The 22,735-nt window shown below is 41.2% G+C and overlaps 1 protein-coding gene across 1 annotated transcript in view; it reads right to left on the reverse strand.

Moving 5' to 3' along the window:
• The window catches only part of LOC140230568 (S phase cyclin A-associated protein in the endoplasmic reticulum-like), a 67,332-nt gene that overhangs the window by 8,957 nt on the left and 35,640 nt on the right, over positions 1 to 22,735 (reverse strand). Inside the window, 16 exon segments of the mRNA XM_072310710.1 lie at positions 7,888 to 7,945; positions 9,009 to 9,200; positions 9,821 to 9,973; positions 10,204 to 10,433; positions 11,240 to 11,403; positions 11,968 to 12,200; positions 13,723 to 13,846; positions 14,743 to 14,855; positions 15,878 to 16,007; positions 16,338 to 16,534; positions 17,289 to 17,390; positions 17,970 to 18,125; positions 18,650 to 18,731; positions 20,780 to 20,922; positions 21,611 to 21,766; positions 22,459 to 22,599. Coding sequence (XP_072166811.1) covers positions 7,888 to 7,945; positions 9,009 to 9,200; positions 9,821 to 9,973; positions 10,204 to 10,433; positions 11,240 to 11,403; positions 11,968 to 12,200; positions 13,723 to 13,846; positions 14,743 to 14,855; positions 15,878 to 16,007; positions 16,338 to 16,534; positions 17,289 to 17,390; positions 17,970 to 18,125; positions 18,650 to 18,731; positions 20,780 to 20,922; positions 21,611 to 21,766; positions 22,459 to 22,599 — 2,374 coding nt within the window.

Raw genomic sequence — 22,735 nt, forward strand, 5'->3', positions numbered from 1 at the left:
CCTCAAAAGAAGAAAGCTGTGTGCTGAAAATAGCTAAGCAAAGCTGAACCTCAATTGCATGTACCGGTATACAAAAGTGTACAAATGAAATACATTGTATGCAGACAAATCGTCCACACAGACACAAACAGACACACACACAAACACAGATGCAAGACATAAATCCAAACATGAAATCTCCTTAACGTCTGCAGCCTCAGCAGAGGATTTTATAGGAGCATTGACCATGATAATATCACATCCCACTATTCCCAGGATGTGACTAACAAAAACAAAAACGCCCCACAACAACAAAAACCTTCTCGAACAACATCCAGAGACCCACAATTCCTGGATGCTGTCTGTACAGATAAAGGTGGTGATAGCGGAGGAAAGGGGGGGGGGGGGAGTCTTGGAAAGCTAATGCCTTACGGGAAGAAACAGCTTTTGAGTAAGACATCTTGCTGTGTCTAGTTGGAAAAGAAGAGGGGGGAAAAAAAGAGGGGAAAGCAAGTCAGAGCTTAATGCAGCCGTTGCATGGTGGGAGAAAGAAGGAGCGCACGACCAGGCAGATCCTCCGGTCTCCTGGGAAGCGAGACTAGCGCCTGTTTTACCTGATAATCCGCTACGAGGCTCTTTCCTACCCAGAGGGATTCCACCTGGATTAGAGTGGATTAAGCCATAAAGACTCGGAGGGAGATGGGGGGGAAACCGGGAAGGGACGCGGGGAATATTCACATCACCACCGGACGACGGCGACGGTCGCCACCGCTCTGCATTGTCATCACGTCTAAAGCCCGCATCACTTTCTCCGTCTCCACGGCATCCATCAAGCCAAATTCAGATGCAACTTTTGAGTACCCATGGACTCACACTGCATCATGAATCAATCTCTCTGGCATGCATAAAATCAAAGGACTTCATCAACTTCCAGCTCATAATTCACGAGACATGTGTGTTGAGAATAATGAGGGACAAAAAAAAAAAGATGAGAAGCCACTCAGTTTTAGACCACTATTCTTGAATACTGTAAAACCAGAAATTTTCGCAAATTTCAAGAGGAACCAAGATTTGTGAAATTAAAATGCATGTGGAAGTTCTTGTCTAACTATATGCATTGAAGGCCAGTTGCAATTTGTGAACATTTCTCGCTGCAAAAAGATTGTCGGCTCCAATTAGTGGAAATTACGTTGCAAAAAGGTCGTTGGCTCCGATTTGCAAAAATTTCACGCTGCAAGAAGGCCGTCGGCTCCGATTCTGGAAAATTTCATGCTGTAAACATTTCAGGTTTCACAGTATGAGTGTGTTACCATTATTTGCATAACAAGCAACAACCAACCCACCCCCTCCTAACCCCCCCCCCCCCTCCCCATCTCTACAATACAACACATGGGATCGCGTGTATGGTAGTAATGACATACGTAGACACTGAGAGAATGACATGCATTATAGACATGGGTAGAAGAGGCCCTTGTAGGTGCATAGCTACCCCCCCCCCCATAAAACACACACACACACGTCTTCCATGACTGATAAGGTGTAGGGGTGGTGGGACTTACACAGCCTCAGAGAATACTGAGACTGGCTGTCTATTGAAAGTCATATCACAGGAGAGCCAAGCTAGGCATCAACTATGAAAGAATTATCCTGATTAACATTAAAGAAAATTCCCCCTCCTCCCCCCCCCCCCCAAACACAGACAAAAGGCTGAACTCTCAAGTGTGTTGTAGGAGGAATGACCAACCTCACAATAGACACATTTTTGTTTTCTTTGGTGTTTTTTTTTTTTTTTTTGTCATGTAAAAAACATATGTATCTCAATCTTGAGAAAACCCAATTCCCTCCACCTTACTCTGATGGATCCTGGCTGAATGAGTGTACTGAATGGCGGGACAAAAATACTCCTACATGAATAATCCAGTAAACCTGGAGGCATATAATCATATGCAGCGAATACAGAACAGTGTTCATTGAGCACACTGACAATGCCTCCACCTCCTCCTCTTCCCTCCTCCTCTTCCTCCTTCTTCTCTTGTTCCTCCAACTTCTCATTCCTGTCTCTCTCAATTTACTTCTTATTCTTTAACTCCAGTTAGCATCTTGTACAACCTCTGCTCCATTTTTTCTCCCCCTCTCTCCTCATCTTCATCCTCATCTGCATTATCATCACCATCATCACCATCATCATCATTATCATTATCCATCATCACCATCATATCATCACCATCATCACCATCATAATCATAATCATTATCATAACATCATCATCATCATCATCATCATCATCATCATCATCATCATCATCATCATCATCACCATCACCATCATCATCCTCATCATCATCATCCTCACCACCATCATCGCCATCATCATCATTACCATTGTCACCATCATCATCCTCATCATTACATTATCATCATCATCATCATCACCATCATTATCATCTTCCTCCCATGGGACCCGTCTGTGAGGGACAGGTTGTCTAATCACTGCCCAACACCTTGCTCCCAGCTCCTACCAAAGGCAGATCCACCTGTTTTCCTATCATCCTTGGTACAATCCATCCATCTTTTATTTGGTCATCCTCCCTTCCCCTTCTTCTCTTTACTCCTCTGCCCCACTGACAATCTTATCATCCCCTCACCAACAACGTAAAAGTGCCACAAGAAAGACCCACTGAACTGTATGAGGACAAAGAGTGTGTTTTGATTAACCCGTTGAGGATGGTTAGATTTTGCTACAACACACATTTGCCACAGACGCTTGCCCGAGTATAATCGGGACTCGTCCTCAACGGGTGAAAACATGCATTGCTGGGACAGACCTCTCTTAACCTGTTGAGGATGGGCTGATTTTGCTTTAACACATGTTTCCCATAGACACCTGCCTGAGTATACTCAGGACTAGTCTTCAACGGGTTAAGAATAAATGCAGTCAAAGACATACTCAGTAAACATGAACATAACAATTAACAGCCATTTAACGAGATCAATGCAAGGCACACACCATCAACTGAACACAAGAAGTGACCAATGTAATATAAAGAATCTCTTCTACCTTCATCCCACACACTCCCTTCAGACAGATGAATGACCCAAGCCCCCATCCCACCCATCAATCTCAAATACAAGAGGGAAAAGAATTTATCCTACACAATGCGTCAGCTTGATCACAAGAGCGTAGCGTGCAAACCCCAATCACATGAAGAATCTCATCCAAAAGATATTAAAGAAAAAAGGAAAAGACGGGACTTTTTTTTTAAATGCATATATGCATATACGTTATTGTTAATATATGCAAATGTGTTTATCACATTAATACACATACACACACATAAATATATGCACTGTAGTTACATATATCCACACACACAAACATGCAAACATACCCACATACAAGTACATATCAATCTACTTAATTATCAAAGTAAAGCCAGAAATGTCCGCGCGCATTCTAATTCTGCGAATTTCACAAGAGCCAAGATTCACAAAATTAAAATGCACACAAAAGTTCTGGTCTACATTATATGCATTGCATGCCAGTGGCCATTCGTGAAAATTTCATGCCGCGAAAAAGGCCGGCGGCTCCAATTTGTGAAAGTTTCACGCCCCTAAAATATCTCGCTTTACAATAATTCCGAGAAACAATGCTGTGTTCGCTTAGAGTACTTGAGATATTAATCATCTTGAAGCTATGAAGTCTCTTAGGGGATTTCAAATCCAAACGATTAACTATGATATCCACACACGCAATATAAAAGCAAAATAAACTGAATATGTTGTGACAAATTTCTTCAGAGAGCTACAAGGACAAGCCACGTCGACATCTTCTCAGCAGAAAGTAATCTTCTACCTGGATGCAGTTCGCCTCTTCACCATTGTCGCACCTTGTTTCTATTCAGCCGTTTCAAGCCTCGTCGGTGCACAGGAAATCCAATATTTCTCTTTAGGATTCCCCACAGCGTCAACAGAAAAAGACCCTGTAATCCCACCCCGGGAGGAAAACATCCTTCCAAAATGTCAAGATGTTTCCACGGGGATACAAGAATGATTTTTTTTTTCTTCCAAGGTAACACTTGCTTGTTTAGATGGTGGGAGTTCCAATAAATCTTTTAATGCATAAAAAGAAGGCGGAGTATATGAATCCACATGAGGGGGTAGTGTGACAGCACACATCTTGCAATTTTGCTTTCTTCAACTCCTCTCTCTCTCTCTCTCTCTACACACTACATTTTCTTCAAATGTCAGGAAGACTGACTTCAACTTCGTGTGAACTTTGCCCTTCACCTTTGACCTTTTGACCTCTTTACTTTCATGTTCAGGGAAAATGACTGTGGTTACTTCTATTCTTCCTTTAAAATTTGCTTTTCACTGGACCTTTCTACTCAAAGTTATGGTGGGAAAATGACACACTCGGCAAATTTAGCAACCTTTGACCTTGAACTTAGTTTGGTAACCCCGACCATTTCATACAAATAAATGCCTATTCATTCCTATCCTTCCTACCAAATTAACTGAAATTCCACCACTGAACTTTCCTAGCTCAAGTCATGCCCAGGAAATAAAATGTTTGATATAGTTCTGTGACTGGCCCTTAACCTTTGACTCTGAAAGGTTATTCCCCTAATCCACTCAGCACATGTAAACCTTCTGCAGCATGGTTCAAGTGTGGAAGAAAGTCCACTCTAGGGTTTTGGTTATATTGCCATAACAGAAACTGGGACTTACGGACAGACAGACAAGGGGCAGCTGTAGACAGATGGACAGACAAACAATGTGAAACATCACGTCTCCACCACACTTTGGGATAAGAATCATGAGAACCCAGCTTTACAACTTTGTTGTTTTTTCAAGATATTAAAACAACACAGAATATATATGACCTATATATACGTAAGACAGGATTATGTAGTGTGTCAGTTTCACTTATATTCTTTCCTATCTCTTGGTTATTATTGTATAATCGTAACTTTATCCAGTGTGATCAATGGAACTATCAAAAAAAAGTCCAGGCTTGCTTGAGGATTGAGAATAGCATTTCCATTCTATTTCAAGCAGAGTGAAATATCAAAGGGTGGCTGGAACGGGCAACTTTTACCCAACACAGCAACAAACACAAATGTCGACAGAAGATCTTACAGATCCAATCTGATATTTGTCCATTTTAAGATTTAAGCAATGCAAGTCAGGCTTACAATCCAGGAAAACAAGGAATATATCAAGAGTGAAAAACCTTGCTGCAAGAGCACGATCAAAATCTGCTTGACGCTTACTGGTATGTTTGCAAAATATCGAGCTCAAAATAACAAAATATCACGACAGGTAATCTATATTAGTGAGGCCTCAAGACCTCCTGTTGAGCTTGCACATTGTTCAGCTCTTATCAAAAAGGAAAAACAAATTTATCACTTAAGAGTATAAGGTCATCAACTCAAATGATACTGAACAGTCAATGGCTCCATTTGGGAAACAGTAACAAAAGGCCTGAACAAAGAAAGATGACACAGCTGGAGAAAGGCACACCCGAGCTTTCAGCATCAAGCATACGGTATGCGTAGAAAAATTACAAAATCAAGCTTTTGTTAGTGAAATAGAATCAAGGATAGCATGGCAAATACAAACGTAAATAACAAAACTGCAATCCACGCAGAGTGAAAAATGAATAAATTCACAGTCAGTTAGGCCCATTTGATTAAAATCAATAAGCACAAAGAAAATTACAATCAGTAATTACACTGCAATAAACCACTAATAATTCCTTGGATATCTCAGTATTTGAATTTTACTTCTCTGCAGGAAAGTACACTACAAATAAACTATATCTGCACATAACTTGCATTCTCCCGTGCGAAGAAAAAAAGACAAAATACACACATTACACACAATGAAATTTACATTAATGACACATGTGTTGAAAAACTGCTAACTTAATTTTTTGCCTTGATACTTCTGTAAGGTCATTTCCTCACAAAGTTAGATTGCCATCCCTTTCTGCTATTTTCTCAGATTTATTATTTCTTTAGTCATACAAATTTAATTCAGTATGTCACTTAAGGTCTTCATACTAACTTTAGAACTATGTTGTAAAAGCACATGTTTCTGATCCTCTATTGTCCCCTAATGCCTTCTCTTTTTCAATCTCTTTCTCTCAATCTACTTTCCTCTATTTCTCTTTTGAATGTTTCCTTGGCTTATTTTTTTAAGTATTTTGGATGTTATAACTTAAAACAGAGAAACAAAATGCAAACAGCTATATGCGCTGCCATAGTAACTTCAGGAACGAAAAATAATAACCTTGTAGCCTTATCACTTCTTTACTTTATAAAATGAAACTTAGTTGCAAGCAGGGCTGAAATTGATGCAAAGTGGTGACTCCCTAAGAGGTGGAACACAGTGGGGTTAATGGCAAGAAAAAAAGTGAGCGAACCAAGAGAAAAGGAATGTTCTAGTGTCAACTCGAGAACTGTAGTTAGTGTGAGTGCACTTCAAGCAAAACTCCACACTCTACCTATGTCTGAATTGCTTGGCTCTGTCACACTAGCACCATGCTCGGCTGTATATCACAAGACAAGACATACAAAAGTACAAGTGCTGGTTGAGATGCAGTGTGTTATCAACAGTCAGTACATTTGGTAATTGCCTGGTATATTCTTGCCCTACTGGCATTATTCTAGCCAATGTGATTAAACACTCTCCAAAGTGTCACAGTGACTCATGTGAGTCATGTCAAACATATATTACATATCCAAAGCAAACTTCTGTTTTCTCCTCTCCAACACTGCCCCTAAAACTATTTCAAATTGCTGTAAAATAAGATAACTTCAAATGAATTGCAAATCAATTTAACCCTTTGTGTGCCTTGAGTGCTGATTGGCACAGAAAACCTCATAGCATTGTACGCACTGACCAAAGTCCCTGGCACCGAAAGGGTTAAAAAATTAAACCTGCTATGAAACATCGACTGACAATGACTTCTTGATGAGCATCAAACATGGTTACTGGGGGCAAGAGGTATTTGATGAAAAATTTTAGTTTCCCTTTCTTTTACTCCGCCAGTAAATCATTACTCTCTTTATAGCTCACACTCTGATTATTGACATTTGATGAATTACATCAACTTTGCAAACCATCCAAGCAAATAGCCATGCAAGCCCTCAGTTGACTGGCCACATACTGGAGTCATATCAGGGCAATTACCCCCTGGCTAAATACTGGCTAGTGATAAGGTTAGAATAAAGATTAGGGTTAGGGGTAGGTTTAGGGTATAGAGTTTGGGTTAGGATTAGAATTAGGTTCAGGATTAGGATTAGGGTTAGGGTCAGGGGAAGGGTCCAGAGTGATTGCCCAGGGGTAATTGCCCTAGACCCACTGGACGCTGGGTTTGTGCCGTTAAGCATGAGGTAATTTCTGGTGGATCTTTGAACTAATAGGGAGCCTTTGATTCAGGACAGTAGGGCATACAGGATGGTGAGTTGACCAAAAGTGACTATCTTGCTCTGTCCAGATTTGCTCGCTGTTTAGATTTCCTAGGATGGGCATGCCTGCATCCACTGTACTTGTGTAAGCTGTCACACAGGTGCATGTTGTACTCACACATGCAGTGGCTAGCCACCCATCCTGTTAACTTGTTCCAATCGTGAACCTGGTGGCCTGTGTATTAAGTCTATGGGGATTTCACAATTCAGTATGGAACAGGTCAACAGATCGAGTATTATTTCCACTGAGAAACATCCCGAAAACCAGTAGGACGGAGAGATGTTCAGTTTCATGTATACACAAAACAATTTTACGCTCTGCCTCCTGTCCTCTCCTTGCCTACCCTCCCGACATCAAAAGCTTGCTAATAACACAAGGCAGGACTCAAATGATAGTGGAAACATTGGACTGAAAATTTTGTTGGAGGTCTTACCTCTCGCTTTGGCTGCTGTTGGTACCAGTTTCCTTCTTTCTTGATCCCCTTGACGCTCCTGTTAGAAAAGAGAAGTTGAAACAGCAATTTTTATACAGAAATCACTCAAACAAAGAGAGCTGCATTCTGCAAGCTTTCTTCTCTGATATCTTGAAACACTTGGTGATGCACTTTAAAATTTACTGATAAACAACAGTAACTTAACCAATTCTGACCCCCAACCCACCCCAATGAGCTACTGAAATAACAAAGAAAGGAAGGGTAAACAAATTTAACTGAAAAGTGAGTAAACTGGTAGTTGCACACAACAGATATACAATGAGATAATACATTCTGCTTGGATCTAGGAGAATTAGTATGCATTACATGCATTCAACAATAATGGTAGCTAGTGTCACATGTTCCTACTGCATCCCAAGTGCTTATACTGTATCCATACCAAATGCTTAAGAAGTACGAGGAAATTATGTGTTTTTGGAAAGCGTGCATGGTTATGTAAATGAGGAAGAGAGGTTTGGAGTAACACCATGTGTGTGTAGTCCTCAAAAGGAATGTTGTTTGGCAAAAGAGGACCCTAGAAAGAAGAAAGTGCAGGAAGGAAGCAATATACAGAGAGTGTAAGGAAGGTAAATGGTGACAGTCGAAGGGCAGTGGTGAGCTGGAAGTTGAGGTTGCAATAGTGTAGACTGGAGAAAAAGAGACAAGGACAGTTATGAGGAAGAATAGTGTGAGAGTCGGGTAAAGGGTTTGGAAGTCAGTGGGAGGAGAAAGATGAACCAGGGGGGCATTTCATGAAGGAACTTGTCGGATAAAATGTCCGACAAGTCAATTATATCCGACAAGTTCAGAGAAATCAGCCAATCAGACTAAAGAATTTCTCAAAACTTGTCGGATATAATTGACTTGTCAGATATTTGATCCGACAAGTTCCTTCATGAAATGCCCCCCAGAAAGGAGGGAGAAATGGGAGGAGAAAGTCGGATAATCATCGAGATAAGAGAGAAAAGCGATGAAGATGTGAAGATGTGACGGTAAGAGGATATTTCACCTAAAACATGCAGGATTTGAAATTACTGGGGAGCTAATCCGAAGAAACAGACATGAAATAAACATGAGCTTACCTCTAGGAACACAACAAGCAGGGAGCAGCTCATCTCCTGTTGTAGGATCTTCTTGTTCTCCACGTTGTCATAGCAACAGGAGATGAGGGTAGGGTAGAGGACGTTGACCAGCCGGGGGTCACTGAAGTACTGGAAGGGAAGGCTGCACAGCTGCTGGAGGAGGGTTGGAGTGTTGCCTGTCTGTACGAGAACCTGGGGTGGGAGGGGGGGGGGGAATGAAAGAAACATAAATGATGCATCTATAGGATTTACTTGATGTATTCGCATTAATTTACTGTTGTGTTGTGTTGTGTCAAGATAATAGGGAGCTTTAGATTAGTGGTGCGGATGTTTTGAGACGACGCTTGAGCTGGATGTCCTCCTCTTCCCTGCACCGTTTTGAAAAGTAGCTTTAGATTACACTGAGATGCAACTTATAAAAAATAAAATGCCGCCTCATATGATCGGTGCATGAAGTAGCTCTCTATGCCATGAATTGAGCGGATGTAAAAATACCCCAGAACGCGTAGCGAAAACTCAGACAACGGAAGCTATAAATAGATCGACTTTAATACGTGATTCTGCGCATGTTCAGAAAGGCTTTTTTTCCCTTTGAACGTCCCCATCATGAAAATCTAAAGCTCCCTAATAACACAACAAAATCTTAATGGATAAAGCACAAAAAAAAAAAAAAAAAAGATTCACACCGTTTTGGGCAACCAGGGCACAGCGCTAAGAAAAAATAATAACAATAATGAAAACTGAACAAAAATCGTGAATTTTTAGTTGGTAGACCAGGGTACCAAATATGGTACTATATTTTCTGCCGTTACCTGGTTGTCGTTGCTGAGTACAGTGAAGTAGCCTACAATGAGAATGACCTCGTGGAGCAGGTCTTCGCAGGCCGTGAAATGACTGCAGTACCACATCAGATAGGTGGCGATGTGTCTGAACTCCAGCGACGTCCCCTCGGCACCCAGGGCAGTCTGTACACAAAACGAAGAGCCATTATTTGATGAGGACCAGCAGAGAGAATGTGCAAAAGATTTGCATGAATACACCCTCTCTTTGATATTGAGCTATCTATGCTTACTGCTTCATACATTCCTCAACATTCAAATATCAAAATTTGATAAAAAGATTTTGGAATGGTGGTCCATAGATGGGTAATCTCAAAGCGTAGTATTTTTCCTTTTCCAGCAGTACTGCTTCTCACCTGCAAGACATTCAGGTCCAATGTGGCAATGCTGCTCAGCATCTTGATCCCAGCGTTGACCACACTGAGGGTGTGTTCTGGGATCTCGGGTGGGGTCATGGTGCTGTCCCTGGCAGGGGCCCCACCATGGAGCAGGATGCCGTAGAGGAGGGAGACGATGCCCCCCAGACCGGTCACTTGGAAGGTCGCCACCAGCTGGGTGGTGTCGTCCTTCTTGGGTGTAAAGATGCCTGCAGCAGTTCTGGAGTCAAACAATCAAACAAACAAACAAACAACTCAATCATGATGTCTTTCTTGATAGTTAGCTGGGTGGGAAAGCAACATGGATTGGGCAAAATATTCTTCCAAGAGAAAACTTTGTCAAGATTAGATAAAAGGTCAACAGACCATGGATTTAAGAGGGTGCGGTCAGATGGCATGATAATCGCAGCCATCTTTATTACAAAGATCAACAACTTGAAGGTAGATTTAGTGAACTGTCAATGAAAGTAGATCACATATTTATACGCAAGTTAATACAGCTAGCTAGAAAACGAACTTTGCTTTTGAAGGATCAGTATGTAGTAGATGGAACCAGCCACGAATAACAGCCAAATCAAGAGCTGAAGTGGGATTGGCATTACAGTGCATTTCAACCATTTTCAATGTACTCGACATGCAAATCAGTTTTATTCGGACATTCGAAACATGGCAGATATGTAAGCATTGGCCCATGCAACAGCCCCTTTCGAATCCTGGGTCTGTTTCCTGCTAACAAAATTATGACTATCAATTCCTTTCAGCATCTCCTTGCGGCGTCTTTAAAATCATTTGCAGCGTGGAATTTTCGACATACTTCACACTCTATGATATCTGCACTTCAATGTGCCAATGTTTCGCTTCCTGTGTAGTCTGATTACCAGCAAAATGCCACCTGTCAGTAATATTACAAACATGCAAACATCCTCTGACAAACTCTAGCATGAAAAATTAACTGTGTAATTCTGATTCAACAGTGACTGATCTTGGGAAGTTTCCTTTATTTATGCATCACTACTAACTCACCTATTTGAGGCAGTGGAGATGAATCTCGTCATGGCACCCAGCAGCCCAAGGGCATGCTGTAGGAACTCAGCTATATGGGGCTCCTCATCTATGGGGTCCCGCACATTGCTGAAATATACAGTCAGCTTGTCCAACACTCCACAGCTAACCAGATAGCTGCAACAACAACAGAAAACAACAACAAACAAAGGATTGGTAATGGCAAGGGTGTAACTTGACAACTTGATATCTGACTGAAGATTTGAGTATTAATTAGGTGAGGTCAAAATGGACTTATTAAACTAGTGCAGTAACTGTCGTAACCTCTCACAGATCTGCTAACACAAGCACATCAGAATACGGAGATTCCACAGACCAATGAGGGAGATGGGCAAAAAATAATTTCTGAAGTGAGGAAATATTTATATCCTCTTATTTAGATATGACAAGATATTGAAGTTTTCAGGAATCCTCATACAGAATCATGGAGATTTGGCAGCTGTGCTTTCATGAGGGATAAATAAAACCATATTTGACCTTACTGTAAGTAACTAGATATTGTAACACAAAGATGTTAAAAGTTGAATGAAATACAAAACATATCAACACACATATAAGATTATAACAAAAACAACAGCGAAACAAGCTTCTTGGCTGGGGCAAAAAAAAACACCCCAACCCCCATCCTGATGCTCTGCCAATAGGGGTCACTGCCCTCTAGGTCACAGACTGGACACTGACCTCACAATGTCCATGCCCCACTGGTCAAACGTCTCCTTCTGCTTCTTCTTGGCCGAGGATGGCAGCTTGCCGTCCGGCGTGGACGGGGACTGCGGCCGGTGCTTGACCAGGACGTTGAGGAGACTGGTCAAGAGGAGCATGAGACTGCCGGCCACCACGTCATAGGGTGGCTTGAGGGAGTCCAGTCCCCAGGGATGACCATGCAGACCATCCTCTGTCTCTGGTATTAGAATCTGGTATGGGGGGAGACAGAAAACATATATGGGCCACAGATATTATACTTCTAGCAAAGAGATCATTCTTATTTCTAAATCTATAACTGTGGTTCTGAATCATGAATTCAAACACTTGCCAAACTGCATTACGAGTCTGAATTTTTGAAATCGTACACTCATCTTACAATCATGATTATTTGTTTAAGATTTACGTAGGAATACAAAATTTCAGATCTATACAAAAATATACAGTATACAAGGGACAGGTACCACAAAGATATGGCTACTAAGTACGTAATTACCTGGTGAAAGGTCCAATTGTGCTTTGAATCTCATAATGCCCTACACCCTGACTCATTAAAGGTACTAGCCCACATTTGTAAACCCACGAAAATCAAAACTGCATAAAACAGGTCCAATATGACTTCAAGTACAAGTTATAACAGTAACATAACTCACCTGTCGCTCTTTGTCTATACCATTCAATAAAAGAGAGAAAATCATCGTTTTAAAATCAATTTTCAAACCGGGTCAACCCGACCCAAAATCGAATTACGAGCGCGGGCTATAGCTACGTACATTGTACATGTAACACGTACGTGGACCGGAGCTAGCGAGCATTATACGCATGCATACGGATTACGGTGCATTTTCATTTATTTTTATGAAAGTAATGGACTAATTGGAACGAAATTTTGCACAGCTGTTACTGCAATCATACCCAAACTCCATGCTAACTATGAGACCAATTGCTGCAGGTTTACAAATGTGGGCTAATACCTTTAACCCTTTATGTGCCAGCAAATTAGCTTAAAATGCCAAGCTTTGTCATCTCAGCATTCAGGAATACATCCTCACTATTAGCAAATCCAGTCAGGTTTAGTAATGTGCCTCAGTCCAACAGGAAGACAGTGACACAATTGGGATTATGGGGATTACATAATCTTAAAGGGATCCGTATAGTTTTGGTTGGGACCCAATTTCAGGTTTCTAACATTTTTTTTTTTTTTTTGTGAGATAATGAGAAACCTCTTACGAAATATGAAAGAGCATGTAATTCCATGAGGAATTCAACGTTTATTTGATGAAAATTGGTTTTGAAATGGCCGAGATATCCAAACAGAGCAATTCAACAAGGTGTGGGACCCACATTTTATTACGATCGCTTTGTTTTACTTTGTTTTTTGATGTTTCAGTCATTCCAAACCCGATTTTCATCAAATAAATTTTGAATTCCTCTTAAAATGGTATGCTCTGTACTATTTCATAAGTGTTTTCTTGGTATCTCACAAAAAGTTAAAAGCCCTATTCTCATCTCCACCCATACTGTATTATCTCTATAATTCACTGACAATTAGCTTCCAGACATCTAAATACCAATCGGCAAAGAAGTTACTCTATCGTGCTTGCCAAGTGGCCTATAAAGCAGAGCGAGGGTTAAAGAAGACAACAGCAAATCTATGATCAAGCTTTCAAGGAAGGAAAGCTAGACATGATTAATATGATGGTACCATGGTGAATGGTAAACTGAGAGACTTACCGATAGTTGGTGCATGAGGAGGTCTATGAGGGGTGCCATCTTGCCGCTGTACATGGCATACTGGCAGTTGTCATAGTTGTTACGGCAGGCAAGCCGGAACACCTCAGCAGCCGAGCACAGCGTCCTGCATTGAAAGAGATTCAATGTTAGTCAGGTTTCAGTACTAGTGTCATGACACACTTTGCATATGTGTATGTGTTTAACAGCTTGGGCTGCAAAAGGTGGATGTATGTCATAATTCCATAAAGTCAAGAGAACAAGAGATAGAGAAAGAGGACAAAGCACATTGAATGAGAGGAGAATGAAAGGAAACAAGGAAAAGTAGAAATTACGCGGTGCGTAATATATGTCCCCGCCGGAAGTAGCATTTTGTAGCAAAATGTGCAATATAGGTAAAAAAATCAAGGTCAAAGGTCAAAGAAGTCAAAGGTCAAAATTCTGTGTAGAAGTTTTGAAGTCCTCACCTAGTGCCATCACATAAAGCAAACGGAATCGAAATCGGGTTAGAAATGGCGAAGGAGTAGCATTTTGTAGCAAAATGTACAATATAGGTCAAAAATCAAGGTCAAAGGTCAAAGAAGTCAAAGGTCAAAATTCTGTGTAGAAGTTTTGAAGCCCTCACCTAGTGCCATCACATAAAGCAAACGGAATCGAAATCGGGTTAGAAATGGCGAAGGAGTAGCATTTTGTAGCAAAATGTACAATATAGGTCAAAGGTCACAACTGAAATTCTGTGTAGAAGTTTCAAAGCTCCCATGTAGTGCTATCATATAAAGCAAACAGAATCAAAATTGGCTCATAAATGACAGAGAAGTAGCAAATTTAACATTTTGATCACACACGGACGCACACACGGACGGACGCACGGACGGATGCACGGACGGACGCACGCACAGACACACACACGTACGGAGCCCGTTTCATAGTCCCCTGCTCGAACTCGTTCGGCGGGGACAACAAGGTGGAAATTAACCTGGACAAGAAAATCATGAAAACATTAGTACTAGATTGGGAACTCACTTCTTGGGAACCACTGCGGGTCTGTCGGAAGAAGCACTGTCTATCAGCATCAGTATCCTCGTCAGGACAGACAGACCACCATGGGCCCTGAACATGATTTGGTCCGATGGCTCCTGCAATGAAAGTATACAGAGGCCAGAATAAATCATCTAGCGGCAAGTCCCTATGGGATGACACATACTCTTATCAATAACATCATTTTATAAAATGGGTTCAAGAATGTAGCCCATCAGTACCGCCGAAGTGAGTTGTATGTGCGCCCTCTATTTTTTTGTTAACATGCACTGCTTGCTATCCTGTGGCAGATTAGCAATTGCTCTGTGTACGGCTAAAACCCAAACTGCCTTGTTTCATACCGCCGTAACCATGGCCATTCAAAGGGCTGCCCCATTGTATTGCAATACAAAGTTTTACCACCTGATACAAAAAATAGTTTATACACCCATTTAATAAAACAAATAATGCACAGGATTAAGTTTGTGGCATTAGTGGAGATGCAGGTCACTCTCAGGTATTCACAATATCATGCAACATATCATACACTTACACCGATGTAAATACTCTCGAATGCACTGCACTTCCACTAACACACTCTCTCCTGTGCATTGTTGGCATATCATACCACTTTTTTATGTGAGGGGTCTGCACAGAAAACAATCTAAAAATACACATGAGACTTTGTGTTCCATGTCAAAGTGTGGGACTAGAGACTATGGGTTCACGCTTCAGTAACGGCAAGAAGATTGCACAAGTCTACCACACGATCATTTCTCCCAAAATTGTGGTACAGTGACACTGACCAAAACAGTATGGAAAGACTAAAACTTTATAGGTAGCTCCAAACAATTTCCTTTTGTTTTTAATACATCAGCACCAATAAAGGTATCTATTCTGATGATACTATTGAGAAAAGAAAGCTGCCAAGGCTCCCTGGCCCAATGCCGACAAGAAGAGGTGTAGGAAGAGGAAGGAGAGCTATGGCATTTACATCTACAAGGTTCTTCTACAACAGCTTGTTGGAGCCACGATACGATTGACTTTCATTTGGAAGACTGAAAAGACAGAGATGAAACATTCATGAAAATACAGTTCCTACATAATCGTGAAAGAAAGTTGATACTGGCAAAATGAATACCTTTTTGTCCAGTATTCGGTTGACCTCCCCGAGTGCACGGTCCAGCGCCGACACTTTGCTCTGCTCCCACGGTCCAGACGAATCAGACGCTTGCAGATACTTGTTCATGTCCTTCAGCAGTTTCTGAAGTCTGAGATGGAGGACAAACACTGTTATAGCAACTAATTGACAAACTGCTCTTCAACAATGTAAATAAACACTACTAAACATTGACTATTTTTAGTAACAGCCATGAAAAAAAAACAACAACAATCATACTCTGGTGGAATTTGAACCTACAACCTCTTGACCGTCATCATATCCCCTTGACTACCAAGCTTCCACCTGATAGCCAGTAATGGATATGATGTCTGTCTAGCATTCAGGAGCTCATGAGTTCTAAATGCACCAAAGTATGTATGTTCATGATGATCTGACAGATCTGATGAGAATGTAGACTAGGGTGTTCTCTGGGACTCACTTGGCCTTGTGATGCGAGTCCTGGCCCTGGGTCTTGGAGGGCAAATTGTTCTCATACTCCTTGCCCTTACTGGCCATCCGCTGCCGCAGCTTCCTGGCCCTCTTCCGGCTGGCCTTGGTGCGTTCCCGCTCAGCCACCAGCTCTGGGTGCGGCTGGTCTCCTGGGGCATCTACCACCAACTTTAGGGACAGGGTCTCCTACAGGAGGGGGGAAATATATCCACAAGCAGGGTTCAAAGGTCAGAGTGCTCTTTTTTTTTTTTACCAAAAAACTTCTTATCCACATATTCATTGAGGCTGAATGGGAATTCAGTTCTAAAACTTACTTTCACAATAAACTGAAAATTTCTTGACTTTCACAAGACAACAACAGCCAAAACTTCAAGTTTGAGAAAAAGCTTTGATCGTTGAATGTAGTGACCTTTGAACTCTTACTGATACAGGAGTCTCAAAATGTACCCATTGAAATATGAGAGTCTTGGCAGAGCGACAATATGAGTGAGGAAAAGTTTTAACTAGACAGATTCCCTCACCAGAGATTCAATTTGTCATTCTACTTGGAAATAATCTTCCTCTTTAAGGGGAAGGAAGAAATGAAGAGGTGTCTGAATGCTCAAATCAGCTCAGTTTGGTCGATTCTGGACGAAAGTTTGTCCCTTATATATAAAATGTCAGTACAATAGAATGATGACAACACTGAGAAAAACATTGAGTGTGGTTTCATCAAAATGAAAACCTCCAATGACATACAGAAATATTCCCTTCCTTTCAACTTTTTAACAGTTTTCTTTTTTTTTTCCCATGGATGCAAATATGCATTGATCGAACTGAGAAAATAGTTCAGAATTGACGGCCTCGACATACAATGCTATTACAAATGAGAAATAGCAAGAGGTCGGAAGCAATAACTGTGGGTTTTGTTTAACCAAAGTTCTGGGTTGCCGTGCTTTACCATGTCTTCCTCAGAGAGGTTGGATCCCTTGTGGTTCTCAGTCACCTTCTCCCGGTGCTTCTTCCCTCTCAGATGGCTGAGGAGGTACACCTCCGATGGGATCTGTGGTTGTCACGGGAAACAGGAAAAAGTACTACATATTCATAGGGCTGCCAACGTTCACCAGTCAAATCAGGGAGATTTCACAGAGCAATCAGGGAGATGCTTTCTTGAGGGGCAAAATCAATTCCCAATAAGAGAAATGTTTACATTCTCTTCTCTAGACATGAAGAGATACTAGAGATTTACGGAAGCTTCCTGCAGAGTCAGGGAGAATTGGCAGCTCTGTAATCTTATACCTTATACAGACTCACTAGTAAAGTGGCATAAATTATCATTAACATGGAATAAGATGATGTACAGATTTTTTTCCCAAAATCTTTCTGCAGCATCACATTGTAAATGATTGCTTAGAATTACAAGTATAGAGGCTTGTCTGTGAGTAAGTGATCAAGTCCAACTGGATGAAGTCTGTACAGTTCAAAACAAACTACTCAAATGTATTCATAAAACTGCAAATTTAGATGTCAAAATATAACAGAATGATAAGCAAGCATCATCATAATCCGTCTTGTTGCTTGGTCATGCAAGTAATGAGAAGGAGACTTGCACACTCAAGAAAGTTGGACAGGGTCCACTCACCAACACTTTACACAGGCTGCACATCTTCTTCTTCTCGTATGGCATCTGGCGCGGTGCCGCGTCACTTGTGCCATAGTGTCGGAAGGAGCTCAGTTCGATGGCCTTCTTCTGGATCTGCTCGATCTGCTGGCTGTGACGCTTCATGCTCTCGTCATGCTGTTCACAGGAGGAGAATGGGTGAAACGTCAATATCTAGTCAATGCTTTGCATTTGGACAGGGTCAAATTTATTTCCTCATTGTTTGGATCAATTCAGAAGAACATTGAAGCTAGGTTTTGTTTTTATTTTTGCCTTGTCTCTCCACATTAAACTGTACATCATCGAGTGGCAAGAGTATGATTTGTGTGACTGCCCTGAGCAGTGAGTACAACAACCAATTTGCGTATAATGCACAAAGCAGCAGACATAACAATTTGTGCATATCCCCCCCCCCAACATGGTAAGTACACCATTTTGCATATGTTGCCCTAAATATTGAGTATACTAAATTAGTGTAAGTCACTTTTAAGATGGTGAGTGTAACAGTTTGTGTATATTGCACATTCTGAGTGGTGTGTATATCAACTTATGTTTACTGCAATGAGTAGTGAGTATACCAATGTGTGTGTATTGCCCCGGGTGGTGAATATACCAGTTTGTGTATGTTGCCCCGAGTGGAGAGTATATCACTTTGTGCTCACCTTCTGCTGTATCTTCTTCTGTATTTCTTCCTCCTTGGCACTCTGTGCAGCGGTGAGAGCTGAGAGGCGCTGTTCTCGCTCCCTGTCAAAATAATGACAGCGAAGAGAGTAATGTAGTAATACCAACCTACAGTGTATGTCATTATCATTCACCATAGCCAAGTTTTATCATGAGAACCCAGTTGTAAGTCCAGGGCCCTGTTTTATCAAGATAAAGTTAGAGTTGATTGTGATATCAACTCTAACTTTGATCAACTTAAAGTTGGCTATAACTTTCAATCAACTGTAAGTTTCCGTTTTACGAAGAGACTTAATAGTCGATTATAGTTATAGCTGATCACCATGACTTAGTTATTGATTTGGTCAAAACTAAAAACACAGGACGAGGCTGGTTTCCGGTACTGTCTGCTTAAAAACAATACAATACATAAAGCAAACCAAACAACAAAAACACAAATGTACACGATTGTTTGCCACAGCCACGGAAACGTAGTCTGCTAGTGCGCCGCAGTATGATTAGCGCTATTAGCAGCCGCTGAATTAGAAGTATGTTTGCAACAGAACCGCAAAATATGCCGCTGTTTTGCATTGTATTGACGAAAGTAGGTCGATAGATCTAGCACATCTCGAGGCCTACGCACGTCAGAAATCACTGGTTTCCTCGCATATGGGTTCTTTGGCAAGATATGCATTGCACACAGACGCGGTTCCAGTTACTCGGTTACTTGCCCTTGCTGGCGATGGCTTGATGGGCAGATGGGCTGGCCGAGGCACCGGGCGCGCAGGGTAGGATTGAGACTGCTGTCTAGGGTATTTGCGTGCAGCAGTCGCGTAAATAATGTGTGACGATCGTGAATTTCATGCAAGGAAAAGACCATAATTACATGAAAGAAACGCAACTAAATGTAAGAGAAAGTGAGCAGTTAACAGACAAACATTTGTGGCAAGGCCCCAGCTAGACTAGGAAAGTGTGACAGTCATCTTTCTTCTGTAAATTGCCTTACAATCGAGTCTACCTAGACTGTCTCTACTTAAAGTTAATATTTTATCAACTATAAAGTTACCATGGATTTGGGGTGGTTGAGAAAACTTAAAGTTGATTTGGGAGGAAGTTAAAGTTGATTTCAACTCCGGGTCTCTTGATAAAACGGACTTGAAGTTGATTTGGAAGTTAATCGTTGATTAAAGGACTTAGAGTTGATTTGAGAGGTTAATCATAGATTACCTTGACTTAACGTTAATTTTATCTTTTGATAAAACGGGGCCCAGTGCTATAAGAGTTTCTGCTTTCAGATGTACAATCCAAAATGGAAGAAGAGTACATGACCACAGTATTTGTATTATGGCCAATCATTCGTGCTGATGCAAAGAATTTGGTTATACATCATAAGAAGTGAAGGCACATGCTCTTAGGTCGAGCAGCTACATCTCCTTCAACATGGAGGACATATACACTTATAATGACTGTAAATATCATATATCACTTTGCAAAAAATTGTTAGATATCATAGTATTGGTTCATGTTCTAACTTCTTGGCCCCGACTTGGGCAATATACCAAAATATGTTGACATCTGTGACAGTGCACAACCACTTGGTAATGCATGAAGCATGTGATATATATATAAATATTTGGATGTTCTTCCTACAGTTTCCAAACATGGTCCAATTTGTTGTCCTAACTCTGCCTGAACTCCCATCTCACTTGCAAACCATGATGTCGGTGTTGAGCTCCAATCATGGAGCTTTGACAACCTCTTGACAATAAGGTAGATGCACCAAAGGGAGCAGCACAACTTTACTTCTTTCTAGATCATATCAGCAGAAAACACAATGGGCCATATTTCTAGGGAGCATCTTCTGTAAAACCAGGCACATTCACAGCACAAAACTTTGGCGAATTGGAGCCAACAGCCTTTTTCATGGCATGACACTTTCGCGAATTGCCACTAGCATTCATTGCATTGTGTAGACAAAATCTTCAGTGTGCATTTTACTTTCCTGAATTCTGGCTTATCGTGAAATTCACAAAGTTTAATTCGCCCCCAAATTCCAGGTTTTACGATAGTCTACTAAGATGAACCCTCCTCCTCGTTAAGTGGGGGATGTCAGCCTGTGTTTGATAAGGTACCTTGCTTTCTCCTTCAAGGCATACTCCCTGGCCCTCTCTCGCTGGTCCTTGAGGGCGTTCATCTTCTCCTCTTGCTCACGTCTGTACTTCTTCATCGCCTCCAGCCGAGCTATCCTCTCCTCTTCCAGAGCCTTTCTCCGCTCCTGGAGAGTCAAGACAATATCAAGTTAATGAAAAGAAAGAATTTGTACAAGTCCCTAGAGACTGAAGAATACCAACTATCACAAAAATTAAAGATTGACTGATGTTTCTGCATACAGAAAATAAACAAATTATACTGGAAGATAGATCCACTGATATCATGAATTTTAATTTTGTATTGATTGATGAATCATGATTGTTTTACATTCTCTCTACCATTTTTGTACATTCCTTTTACAATTTTTCACAAGTTAACCACAATGCAGTAAATATGCATGTATGCAAGTGATGGGTGGATAACCAAGTTTGGACTGTATCACAATTTCTACATCAGGAATAGAAATATGTGGAAAGGTCTTAGGACCTCAGAGAGAGAAAAAAAAGAATATCAACAGATAAAGAAAATTATAATATTGTAATTAGCCTGCCAATCAATGGCATCATAATGAGTTTTCTTCCTGATCCAACCCCACTCCACCCCACCCCACCCCATCCCATCCCAACCCAACCCTACCAGTGAGGGCTGCACGCTAACCCATTTTTTCTACTGGTCCAACCTGTGTGTCGGACCAGTAGGTACCCAGTTTTTCCATTTTTTACTGATCCATTCCTGAAAAAGTTACTGGTCCGACAGTCAATTTTCACTGGTCCTGGACCGTTGGACCAGTGCCAGTGTGTAGCCTTGCCTACCTGTACAGCCTCCTCCTTAGCTGCCTTCTCTTCATGCTTGCGTTGCCTCTCCTCCAGGATGTCATGGTAACGGGCCTCGTGGCCCTGGTGTCTGGCCATGATGTCATGCTTCTTGTTCTGGGCCTCCAGAGTGTTGATGAAGGCTATCTCATTGGCCTGGACACAGTGAGATGTACACAGGGAGAATACTGGTATGAGAATACTTAGTTTTCAATGTCACAACTACTACAATGTGTATGAAGAACACCATCAACAACAACAGCAACAACAAGAAAACATGGTGGTGTGAATACAGAAACGAGTCTGGCAACATTTACTGGTAACCGTGACTGCTACAGTCAGAACTCTCTGGCCTCTGACAGTGTTCGATTATGTCATCAGAAATAAGAACATCCCTTCATTTCCAGGCCTGATTCCATAATGCAATATCATGGAAATCCTGCTAGCACATTTGGTATATTCATCTTTGGCCCAAATATTTATGATAAAAGAACAATATTAAAGCACAGGGACAAATCTAAGCAGCTCAATTAACAAACACACAAATATCCCTTCATTTTGAAGTCTATCTACTGAAACAATGAGGCAATTCTGCTAGCATAAATAACCTTCCATATCCATCTACTGTAAATCCAGAAACATTTGTGGCATGAAACTCTCATGAACCGCCACTGGAATTCAATATATTGTGTAGACAAATGCTTTCGCATGCATTTTACTTTCACAAATCTTGGCTCCTCACGAAATTCAAGAAAGTTTAATCCACGTGAAAATATCTAGTTTTACAGCATGTCTCTAGATTATGTGCGGAACGAAACTTAACACAAGGAGAGAAAAAGGTCGTTCACCTTTGCTTCTTCATCCTGTGCTTTGCGGATGACTGCCTGAAGCTGCATTAATCTCTTGTCTTCTGCTTTCTTCTGTTTCTCCTCCAACAGCTTCTTCTTCTGCCTGATCAGTTCTTCCTTCCAATCTGTGACTTCTGCAATCTGCGAGATTTCGAGAATATCCAAAAGAGGAGAGGTTATAGTCAGTGTTAATGCTTGTCTGATTTAGTATAAGTCTACACAGTTTTCTTTCTTTTTCTCATTTACTTATTCTTTCCACCATCTCTGTCCTTCTGTC

This window comes from Diadema setosum, chromosome 7, assembly GCF_964275005.1.
Source record: "Diadema setosum chromosome 7, eeDiaSeto1, whole genome shotgun sequence".
In the NCBI taxonomy this organism is placed as follows: domain Eukaryota; kingdom Metazoa; phylum Echinodermata; class Echinoidea; order Diadematoida; family Diadematidae; genus Diadema; species Diadema setosum.